This window comes from Homarus americanus, unplaced genomic scaffold (assembly GCF_018991925.1).
Source record: "Homarus americanus isolate GMGI-L3 unplaced genomic scaffold, GMGI_Hamer_2.0 scaffold41027, whole genome shotgun sequence".
Lineage (NCBI taxonomy): Eukaryota > Metazoa > Arthropoda > Malacostraca > Decapoda > Nephropidae > Homarus > Homarus americanus.
Window position 1 is genome coordinate 6,384,461 of NW_024745073.1, and position 13,013 is coordinate 6,397,473.

The 13,013-nt window shown below is 36.3% G+C and overlaps 1 protein-coding gene across 1 annotated transcript; it reads right to left on the reverse strand.

Moving 5' to 3' along the window:
- Window positions 1-1,552: 1,552 nt before the first annotated feature.
- LOC121878548 (ras-related protein Rab-21-like) lies at window positions 1,553-7,706 on the reverse strand. Its single transcript, XM_042384851.1, has 4 exons — window positions 7,438-7,706; window positions 3,312-3,479; window positions 2,331-2,449; window positions 1,553-2,141 (listed from the first exon to the last, which is right to left on the reverse strand). The coding sequence occupies exons 1-4, from the start codon at window positions 7,576-7,578 to the stop codon at window positions 1,916-1,918; spliced, it is 654 nt and encodes a 217-aa protein (XP_042240785.1). The 5' UTR covers window positions 7,579-7,706; the 3' UTR covers window positions 1,553-1,915.
- Window positions 7,707-13,013: the final 5,307 nt, after the last annotated feature.

A 13,013-nucleotide genomic window follows, 5' to 3' on the forward strand; every position in this document is an offset into this window, starting at 1 on the left:
CATAACGACAATACAATTTTAACATTTACAACTCTGGTGCTAATTTATTTTTATTTTTTACGGATTATTTAAGATTTCACAGGTCCAGTCCCTGTCTGTGTGACAGGCGCAGGACCGAGCTGCTGAACTGACTAGTTCAGTATGTGTCCGTGTGTTATCCCTTTGCAAGTGGTGATAGGACCGAATGGGGTTGGGAGAAAAATGAAGGAGGCCACGAGGATGTTGAAAATTCCTCAAGGGGGGAATAGAGTGAAAAAGGTTGAGAACCACTGCGCGGCTAGGGCATTCACATAATTTTATGAGGGGTTCACTGAGAAATATATTCATTTACTGTAAGCAATGCAGTCTTTCCCTGTGTTAAAGTTACCTTCTCATTTTACTTTAGACTTACAAAGGCAACAACAATAAGATAATACATTATCCGTATGCAATTTTATGGATGCCAATAAATCCTATTGGGAAAACTATATTTGTCTGTAATATTTTCTCAAAAGTGGCATTGTCAATACATAATAGTCAAATACAATGGGTAGCTTTCACAAATTTCTTCAAAACGTGTATAACATTTTCTTCAACAGGCAAGATCAACTAAGATCATAATCCATAATTACCATAAAACCAAAAGGTGCCAAAGTTATTCCCACCACATGTACTCTTTACCTCAACTTACAAATAATGCAATACTGTATGCAGTATATAGTATATTATGGATCCAAGTACTGTACATACCTAGGTTGGTCTCTAGGACTATAAAAAATGGAGGATTCATCCTCAAATCCCATTTTATGGGTACTATACAGTATATGCAATACAAAGCCATTCCTTGAGAATCCATGAGACTAAGGCATTAATGGCTGGGTCTAATCTTCACGATTTAGACAATCTCCTCAACCTAGAAAACATCTCCTACCTCAAAATAACCTTAAGAAAATGGCAAATTCACACCCTCAAAGAACTTACACAGCAAAGAAATATCATGACTGAGTTGCTCATCTTGTTCCAAACATGTCTACTCCATGTGGCAGAACACAGTTCTCTGTAACATAATATTTTCTAAAATCCCAACAAAAGGTTTCTGGGATCAGAGACCTACTGGATAACTAATGTATAAATATCTCTCTACTTGACTGGGATAAAATATGGATTTCTAATTACTCCTCTTAAAGGTTGTTGTTACTTTTGGGGAGATTAACTGGTGTTAGAAGTTGTCCCAACCACTGCAGTACTGTTAATGTCTCCTGGGTCATGACAAATGGATTCATGTAGAAATATACTGCACTTGAGCCACCTAGCAAAGCATGGCTGTATATAAGTGTAACATAACTGCTTGAATATGCAACACTTAAATCATGGGCATCCCATGATATTACAGGAGAAGTTTCAAGAGCAAAATACATTAGATGCTATCGTATGTATGGTGTAATATGCACACAAACAGTATTTCTTTTTATCAGTACAGCATACTGTATTAGAACTCCAAAAGTACATCTACTACTGTAATAGCTACTCTGATACATATGTATCAGGGGTAAAAATAGAAAAGAAAGCAAAATAATGGGTCAACACATTCATTATTTATCACTGTTTGTTTGACATCCCTGAAGATATCAGTTTTGGGGGAACAATAGATAATTCCATCTATCACTCCTGTTTGGTAATGTTGGTTCACCTATTGCTTGAAACTGGCCTCCAGTAAGTATAATCTCAAGATAATTCTGTCTACATACTTAATTTATATAATACTTGTAGACAATTAGGGAGCAGACTGGTTAAAGTTCCATGCTGCAGCCTTAAAAAATGATGCAAATTACAGCATGAATTTTCCCACTCACTTAAAATTAAACATACAACAACTTTATATCTAACAGGAAGCAAATATCCCAAGCGTTATAAATCATTACTTATGTACAGCTGATTAAGAGCTGCAGCAAGAAGATTTCTGTGTAGGAGTGGTTACCTGATCATCCACAAGTTGTAAGTTGCGTGTATTACCTCCCCGAGTGAGGGTGTTGATACGTTGTTGATCATTAGTTACAGCATTTTCTAACATCCTGCGAGTCAGTTCTAGAAACAATTCTTCAACTCCTTTATTCTGTTTAGCTGAAGTTTGGAAATGTAAGGCCCCAACCTCTTGAGCATACCTGTTAACAAACGAAGATTTTTTTTTCATATCTATGCTGATAAATTACTGGTACAGTACAGTACAGGTATCCCTCAATATACAAATGGGTTAGGTTATGAAAAAAAAAAAAAAAAAAATAAGTTGAATTTTTGTATCTCGAATAGGAAAACGTATGGGAAAAATAGGGAAATAATCACAGAATACTTACGCGTCTGCTTCTTCCTGTGAGACATGTCTTTCTTTCTCCATATCAATTTTGTTTCCAGCAATAACAAGGCATATATCATTTCCCAACATTCTTCTTAGCTCACGAACCCAATTCTTTACCTTTGAAGAGACAGGAAAAAATACATTTGCTTAGAGATGGAAGTATATGTGAAGAAGATATCTAAATGAAAGAATCCTCATATTTAAGTACTTTATGTACAATAATTCCTTGATTTACAAAAGAGTTTCATTCCTGAAAGGCCTTCTGTAAATTGATTTTTTGGAAGTTGGATCACATTTTCCCACAGACTTTCATTACAAAAACAAAGATTTTCAGAAAAAAAAGTCAAAACACATGATTTTTAATAAATATTTTTTGTGTCCAGTACAATACATAATAATTGTAAGCCAATAATAAACATAAGTGAAATACATGCTGTACTTCATTACAATACTGTAGTTTTATACAGTACTGTACACTAAACAGTATGAAATGCTGAGCCAACATCTATAGGTATAATAAATGATGACACATTGAAAGCTTATTTGTACTGTATATTTAACAACTTTACAAGTGATAGAGAATAACGTAGCAAGCTAATGTTATAAGCAAGTATATTGGTGGCATAATTTTAGCATATTATCTTTATTAGGAGGAAATTACGAAAAAATAATAATTATTTTTTGTCCATGAATCAAATCATAGGTCAAATTAGATTTTTCGTATCTTTGGATTTTCATAAACTAGGGACTGTCGGTTACGTTTTGATGAAAATTAAAAACTAAGCTAGTTATGGCATCTTTTGGTTCAGGAGTATGGAATCTGGAATATAAACCGAGACTTAGGGAGGCGAAAAAGGATAATCCAACTGATTCTAACTTTATCACATGCAGTACAGGTGAGAAACTTTATCTTAAGATTTAGTTATGACAAAGATTCAACTTTTTAATGTTTACTCTTGACAGAAGAAATGAAACTTACCTTTTGAAATGAATCTTCATCAGTGATGTCATATACAAGAATAGCTCCATGTGACTCCCGGTAATATATAGGTCCTAGTGCATGAAACCGCTCTTGTCCTGCTGTGTCCCATATTGCTAGGTTAACTCGTTTACCACTCAGATTAATTCGTTTTGTTAAGAAGGAAGCCTGAAACAAAATGTAACTCAGGTGAATATTTGTAATATTGTCATGATTTTTTTTTCTTTTTTAAGGGGAATAGCCCACCCGGGCACAGGTCATCGACCCACAACGGGGCCTGGGGGGTGAAAAAAATTATTAAAAAGAAATTAAAAATAGAAGAGAAAAAGACTATACAGTAAACCCTTGTTCTTCACGGGGATTAGGTTCCAAGGAATGGCGTGAATAGGCAAAACCGCGAATAGCAACTTATACTACCTTAAGTGCACCACTGTACTGTATACCTTTACCAAACAACCGACCAGCCACGGCAGCACTCATCCCCTCTTTTAACTTATCTTATAATAAAACTTACTTTGTCAGGGTCATAACTGACTTCTGCCTTTTACATTTGACTCCACTAGCATCACTAGCACTGACACTAGGCAGTCTTTTAGGGGCCATTTTACACAGAAACACTTTAGTTTTGAGAGTGCAATACGAAATGCTGCGTGGGGTGACTCGTTGTGCTGCAGGAAAAAGCTTGCAAGCTAGCCACCATCTACTTACCGCAAATTGTCAGAATCGCGAATCGCAAACCGGCAAATGGCAAGAGTCTACTGTAACAATCTACACCACGAAAATGCCAGACAACAAGCTTTTTGAAGTGAGACAGATTGTAAAAGTATGCAACTGAGGCCTAGGATCAGTTTGTTGCAAGGCAGCTTATTGGCTGGCAGATGGACATGAAAAAAGTCACTACATTTCTTTACTTATTAATCTATCATATTTATATTTTAATATTCTAGGGGATAATAAAAATTCTGTGTTGATCTCTGACAATTTCCACACGTGAGGAAGCAAAAGCATGTGGAACACTCTGGTAACATAAATATACTGCAGAGAGCAAAATAAGAAATACTAAATTTTTCCAGCGACATCCTCCACTGTACTGCGTGTCATGGCAGGCGGGGTGTGGAAATTATCAGAGATCAACATAGAATATCTATAGTATCCCTTAAAATATCAGAATAAAAATATGATACGCATTAAATAGTAAAGAACTGTAGTGACCTTTCCCCATGTCCATCTCCCATCCAATCAGCTGCCTTGCTACAAACCTCCCCAAGGCCTCAGTTGCAAGCTTCAAGTGAATAGACAGTATTTATACAGTATCTCAATTAATAATATACCCTGTAGTATAAAGTTTATATTGGTTGTTATCTTCTCCTTTTCAAAAGAAAATCTAAAATGAATAAAAATGATTAATTCATAGTACACGTTGCCTTCATTTATGCTGGTAGACGTATTATTTTAGTTTTGGTCATCCAAGGAATCTTAGGTCCCCCCCCCGGTCAGGTTTTATATATGTTAAGTTAGGGTGGTTAGGTTAGGTTGGTTAGGTTAGATTAGTTTGGATATCTAAATACAGGGATCACCAAAACTATAATTTTATCCTGGAAGACACCTCTGCCCCAAAACTGTATCAATTAATAATCTTCCATGGCTATTCAAGATAGCGATGGTGGTAATGTTACTTTTTTCAAGATAAGCTTTAGGAAAGAGTTGGTTGTAAATAGGTGCTGCCTCATTATGGACCAGTAGGCCTTCAGTAGTTTCCTTATGATTCTGTAAGGTCTGTAACCTATTGGTATGAAACTTATAGGGTACAAAACAACTTAGTATGATATGGTTGAGGTCCCATTAATAGATTACTGTAACAGGTTTTTTTCAGGGATTAGCCCACCTGGGCACAGGTCACTGACCCACATCAGGGCCTGGGGGGTAATAATAATAATAATAATAATAATAATAATAATAATAATAATAATAATAATAATAATAATAATAATAATAAAGGACCATAAAGAAATACAAAAAGGAAAAAAAGATCAAAAGTGAGAAACAATATACTGTATGTATGTTGTGTTGTCAATTGTAAGTGAAACAATTGAGACCCTGCAACGGTGTGTAAATGAGGCAGAAAGTCAGATCAGCAACCTGAGACTTGGTCACAATTTTTGTGATGTCATATGGCAGCAGGGTCTACCATAGACAACACATTATGCTTCCAATATCTTCCCAGGCGGTAGTACCTCCCTGTTTGGTACCCAAGATAAATCATACTCAAAAAAGTTAACACGTACCCACGCCAACTCATATCCAACTCACGAGATAACTCGAACCAAGATTACTTGCACCAAATTCAAGATATAATCCACACCTATTAGTATATATACCATGAATAGGTAGCTGCTGTCACAGCGTTATTATAGCTTATTACGAACTATTTAGGGCACCCGAATGAAATAAAAACAGAAATGAATTAAACACTTTGGAGGAGTTATATAAAATTTAAGCTTAATCTATGACTACATAAGATTATGTAAATCTTGTAGGAAAGTACAGGGAATAGTGAAATGTAATGCAGCGTTTTAAAATGGTTTCATCTCATTACCTAAGAATCTTATTCCGTCACACAAACATTGCATTACAAGTGAATATTTCACACTGTGTAGTTTAGAAAACTTTATTGCAATTTACAGATTTCAGGCTAATAGATTTGGCAGTTTCAATGTATAAACTGGGTGATGTAAATGTTTCATATTGTCATGTCAACAAAATCTAGACATAGAGGAGTCTAGACATACATAAAAACAGATTTATTTTCCAGCTCCAGCTTTTTTTAAACAAATTGGTTAGTATTAAAACCAGTCTGGTGATTGTGATGCTCGTGTGAATTATACAATCTGAGATTGATGGATTTTCAATGTTGGCCTTAAATCATTGCTCATTTTTGATTAGTGATTGTCAATTAAAAATTATATTTTGATTTATTGCAACTCATATTCAACAAATGGTAGCAAGAGCTTTACAGGAATTAGTGAATAGTCACAAGACACAGATTGTTTGGGGATTTGGCGATTTCTGCTATGAGCTTTCATAGTTTTGTATTACCCATTGTAAAGTTCCCCTGTGTAGTTTTCTGCTGCACATTCGCATCTAAAGATATTAAATAATGTTTTTAGAATAGCAATTTCTTTGAGGTGGTGAGTTGTTGTGTGATCTCTTTCATTGTCATGCTTTCAGCTTTATGCCCATGCTTTATATATATATATATATATATATATATATATATATATATATATATATATATATATATATATATATATATATATATATATATATATATATATATATATATATATATATATATATATATATATATATATATATATATATATATATATATATATATATATATATATATGGGTACGAACTGTCTCGTAAATTGGATACAAGTTATCTTGTAATTGGGTACGACTTGACATGATCTGATGGGTACGATTTGCTTGAGTACGAGTTATTCAGCACCGTGCTACTACACTAACAGTTTAACAGGTGTTGTGGCTTATGGTTATACTTCAGTGCCATCTAAATGAATTTTAAGTTAATGGATCAACTCTGAGAACAGCAAAGAGCAACTGTGAATTTACATGGGAAATGGCCAATAAGCCAAGGCCTCAACACTCTCAGCAATTTAAAAAAATACATAAATGAAAACATCGACTTTAAGCAAAAATGACTCAGGTATTCTGCCAAATTAAACATTTCAGTGAAGGTGTTTAAGTCTCTATCAGCACACATGGTGCTTCCTCAGTTATTCTAACCCTTTAGAGTGTAGGGGGATTTCTCTCAGCTGCATAAAATCGTCTGGCATTAGCCAGCCTAACCTAACAACCTAACATAAGCTAAACTTAAAATCCTAAAATCCGCTGGTTGATCGAAACCATAATAATACCTACCAAAGTGTGGAGCTGCCCTCTAAAGGATGTTCCTACTTTAGCTGGTCTATTATGTTGCACCCACACATTCTATACCATAAAAACCGCAAAAAAATTAGTGCAGTTCACTCTTAATATAAATCGGTTCTTACTTTCAGTACAAGACACGACAATTACGTATCAAACACATATTGAACATGCACCTGTAATGTGGTAATATGTCGATCATTAAATTTGTCCTCGACGTATCTAAGGACTAGACTGGTCTTGCCGACACAACCTTCACCCAACAGAACAATTTTGAAGTTGTAGCTCCGTGCCCCTCCTGCTGCTGCAGTAGACATGGCCCACAAAATGAATTAAAGAGTTTCAAAGATTAAGATATAAAGAATTATAAGAATTTAAGGCTATTCCAGATGATAACTAGGGTTCCTCCTTCCTGCTATCACTGTAAACACCAGAGGTCCCATGATATCACTGGAACCAAATGAAAGTCTCACACTCCTGCCAATGTTCTAAAAATGAATACTTTTTCTTGGTTGCCAATAATACTATATATATATATATGTTAAAAAAACACGGTATCAGATTTTATTTTACTCTATTCCTACTTTAATTGTGCTCTTTTTAAAACAAATTTACTAAATGTCAAAACTTAACTCATTATTGTATGCACAAATTTCATCAGGTATTGTTCATTATTTAACTTCCCAACCTTTATGTTTGGTGCATTAAGCGTAATTATACTGTAGGTACAAAGCAGTATGTAGGCCCTTGACAAAGTAACAAAGCAGCTAAACTCTTAAGAACTTTCATCTTCTTTTTTGTATTCATATATTTGGCAACATTGTACAAATGACGAAATCGCAAGGATATGGTATTACACAAACATATATGAAAAGAATAAAAAAGACAAGATATTAGTCATATATATATATATCAAAGTAATATTTAAATCTATCAAAATTTAGGAAGTGTTACATTTTTTTTATAGAGATGTGTTTAGTTGAGTTTTAACCTTAGACTCTCGTGTGCTGGGCTGGTGCGCACACCTCCTGCGCATCGATCCAAGAATCACCGCTGACAGGAAAAGTGTGGTGAGTGAAACCCATATCTTTTGTATGAAATTATCGTAAACTAATATATTTTATGCTGTATTTAGTAAGAATTATTTGTCACATGTACAGTACTATAATATGGGCTGATTGTCAGGAGTTGTAATCAAGATATTATTGTGTTTATTGTAAGTTTTGTAATCCTTATGTGCCACGCTCCTGTAGCTGTGCCTCTAGTAATAATTTTAAAAACATCCTGTCAAGTTCTTATATAAGAAGAAACATTGTTTAACAACACTAAAATACTAAGTAGCATATGTTGTTGATATTTCCTCATTTTAAATCAGTTGAAATCATCGTAGCCATTAACTGTAACATAATATTTAGGACAAAGAATTTACACTTCCTGCGAGATTGAAGGAAGGATTGTGTGGATGACCTCGCTCGTCTTGACCTTAAGTCTTGTTTTATAAAAGCTCTCTTTATACACATCAAATTTATACTTGCCTGCATAACATTCACTTACAGAACACTACTTTATCTGATGATGATGTGTGAATGTGAAAAAGTTGTGCTACTCGGACTTAAGAAAACATATTTCATGCAAGAGGCAATGATTATCTTAGATTTCACATTAGCACAACATTTCTTTAGCCATTATTGTCCATTTGTGTCGTCAATAAAAAGTGAATCGATGAAGAGTTTGTGTTACAGAATGGATATAGAATCCTTGGAAAGAATTCAGAGGAGAATGACAAGACTAATCCCGGGCATTAGGAACCTTGAGTATAGAGACAGGTTAAATCATCTTAATTTGCACTCCCTCGAGAGACGTAGAGTGAGGGGCGACCTGATAGAGGTGTATAAGTGGAAGGCAGGGCTAAACAAAGGGGACATTACAAAGGTACTCAAACTATCCAACCAGGAGCGAACTCGTAACAATGATTTTAAATTAGATAAATTTAGATTTAGGCGTGAAATCTGGAAACACTGGTTTGGAAACAGAGTAGTGGATGAATGGAACAAGTTACCAAATATCATCATTAACTCGAATACGCTGAATAGCTTCAAACGTAGGTTGGATGCTTATATGAGCAATAGGGGTTGGGTGTAAACGGGACTGCCCAGTATGGGCCAATAGGCCCGCTGCATTTTCCTCCATTCTTATGTTCTTATGTTAAGAAGGATGTAGATGGGGCTTGAGTAGGAATTCAAAATTAGGTGACCTTTATGAAAAACTGTTAAATATTAATATTTAATTGTTCAGTATTTGAATATTTTTCACCATTGTAGAGGTTAAGAGAGGGTTGATATTTTCATTTTAGGTATTTTTCCTTAGGAATGTAACTTATAGGATTATTGTTTTATATCATTACCACCACTTATCAGGTTACTAACCATTTGGGCAGTCTTTACTTTTACCCTCTTCACCGCTGATCGGCTCGTTAGCCGCTTGGGCGATCGGTCACGTCTCTGTAATGCACTGTTGGCAAGTACTAGGCATGTACTGGCTCTCTCTTATGCACTGTTGGCAGGTACTGGGCATGCACCGGCTCCTGAATGTACCTGAACCTGCTCCAGTGTTGGTCAAGTCTTGTCTTGAAAGAACTCACACTCGGTGCCGTCACAACACTTTCTGGCAGATTGTTCCAAGAGTTCACAACCCTCACTCTGAATAAGTTTGCCCTCATAGTTTTCTGGACTTGCAGCTTTTTCAATCTTGAGCTGTGACCCCTTGTGGGGTGAGCGTCCGCCAGCTCCAAGTAAGGACACTCGACTGAGCAGTGCCCCTTGAGATGCTTATATACACCTCAATTAGGTCACCTCTTGCCCGTCTGTAGTATAAGCTAGGCGAGTTCACATAGGATTCTTTCTATTTCTGCAGGTAGGTCTAGTTTTAGTATTTTATATGCTAGGCTGTTGTGCCACATTATCAAATGCCTTTGCTATATCTCTTAAGACTCTGTTTACTTGGTTTCCTTGCTGTTTTTCTTTGGCTATGATTTATGTTATTATTGCTATTGCCGTTTAGGTTCCTCTACTTCTTCTAAATCCGTGTTGTCTTAGGTTGAGTTTGTTGTGGTTAACCGGGAACTTATCTAGTCTGTTATTTAGTATGCGTTCCAAGAGTTTCCCGGTTATTTCCAGTAAGGATTTAGGTCTATCGTTTATTATCTGTTTTGGGTCCTTGCCTTCTTTGGGATTGAAGATCATTTTTGCCCGCTTGAGGGCATCGGGAAAGTAACCAGCGGATAAGGTTAAGATGTTCTTTGCTATTGCCATCATTGTCCAGTGGTAACCAGAATAAATGAAGGAAAACTGCTATTTTTGGTGGTACAATGGCAACCCGTATATATGTCTCCAATATATATACCGTATGTCATGGGTTAACGTCCTGCATGGCCCAGTGTCACGATCTGTCTGCTACCCAAGGCTGAAATATCCTTTTGACCACTGAACTTGCTTCAGATTCGATATAAACATCTGCCCATTTTAGTTGCTCCTCATTTGTACACTTTCATAAAAAAAGGACAACAAGAAACTAATACAGTTTTGTATACAACATAGTATTTGGATAAAAGTTATTTCTGGTAAAGAAATATTAACTTAGTGTGATAGACTTGAAATCAGCATTGCATCAGGTACTGGCAATTGTTATATGTGATCATTATCCTACTGTGTTAATGGACATGATGGAGTCAACAGGCTCAGCTGTCAGTCTGTCAAATGACCAAAACATGCAAACAGACCAAGATACGCAAGACCAAACTAAATTAAACAATACTATGGGGGGATCATGTAAACCAGCAACAAAATGGAGTGAATAGACTAGTCTAGTTTCTCTTCCTCCTGGTACAGTATATGCTCTCCTCTTAATCAGGTCATAGTTATACAGTAGTGTATACTGAAATAAAGCTGGATATTCATTTTCAAAGCTCATCATTTCCAAACATTAATTTTTATGTACCTACAAATCAGAATTTATTGTATACATACAGTAGTAGATTTTATCAAAATATTTTTTTTTCTTTTTTTTTTGGGGGGGGGGGGGGTTATAGACTGAAGGAAGCACTCTCAATGTGACATACTGCAGTCTAGATTGTCCCTCGTTGTCTGTGCATATGCAGAAGAGTAGTGAGGACGTTTTGGACTGGGGGATAAAATAGACCATGACATCACACACACACATGTGGGAAGGGTGTTATCCAGTGTAACCCTTCTAAACATCACAGGTGTCCTCTGATTTGGTGAATAATAAATCCAAAATAAAACCCCCTTTCTCATATCTGACCCAGGGATTGAACCTTTCATGCATTAGTGAGAGGCAAGTTCACTACTGCTGTCCCACCAAAAACTTTGAAATTATACTTAAAAAGAAAAAATACAGCAACAGGCTAGGCTATGGTCTCTGTTCTGGTGACTATACAGAAATAATCTCTTGTGTATGGTTTATTTCATCAGGAAACTGTGTTATTCTTAATAAAAGGAAATGTAGGTAAGTGATGGTGTGGGGTTATGAGATATTGGTTCACACTCAGGATGGGATGGAGAAAGGAAACTCACAATGTGCTCTCTATATACAGATTGTATTGGATGTACAATGCAGCTTGTTGCTGGGTAGGCAGCATGGTTACAAGCTTTGAGTAGAGAGAGCTGGTTGGTGAGGGTGCCCAGAGGAGGGCACGCAGCTTGAGGGACGCCAAGGTCGCCGGCAGGAGCGGGAGCCGCCAGGCTGGAGCAGAGGTGGTGTTGCTTGCTGGTGGCCGTGGGTAGAAAGAGGGTGGTCACAGCGGTGTGGGGTCTTATAAGGCGGGGGTAGGCGTGGGTTGAAAGTTGACCCCCGCTCCGTCAGGCGGCGCTGGAGACGTAGGCTGGGGAATTCGAGAAGGTTCGGCTACTCAGCGACATACGGCGCTTGTAGGGGAGGAATCCACTACAATGGGTTCTGTCAATTAATTGACAATGTGGAGATCATGGCTAATTGTTGTATCCTTCTGGAATTCAAAGAGTAAAACTTGGAGGTGAGGTTGAGGGATAACCCACTGTTCTGTTTACTTACAGTATTAGTCTAGATAACTGACTTGTGGGTAGGATCGACTTTAGGAAAAAATTATATAAAAAGAAAACTTGTTACAGGGTACTTATATTTAGAATGTCAAAAAAGGATGGATGAATTAAATTTGGTTTACTCATGTGGATGCTATGTTTATGGTTTAAACTGTTGGCACTCTTGCCTGATGCTAGGCGATGGAGTGCTTCCCAGTGATCTTTCTATGTGAACTGTTAACACAGTAACACTAACATACCTAACCTAAAATAATGCACCTCCATTCTAGGATAGGTTTGTTAGGTTGGGTAAGATTTGGTTGGTTGCTTTATTTTATTTGCGATAAATCATCGGTCGGTGGCAAACATTCATGGGTATGATGTGATGATATTCTGGTATGAAATGCTCCTGGGGACAAAATTGCCAAACTAATAAGAAAATTGCTTTAAACAGACTGGACAATGAATGTCATAACAAAGAACAGACCTATCATCTGGTTGACTAGTAAGCTGTTTAGTGGTAAAAATTATAAATAAAAAGTGCTTTTCCCTGCTCTGTCTTTGGCTTGTGTTCTAAGCAGTAAAATAAATATTTAACTGAATTTCTATAGAAAAATGTCCATAAATAAGAACAAATTCATGAAAAAGGCTTAATCTAACTTCACTTGAGGTTACTA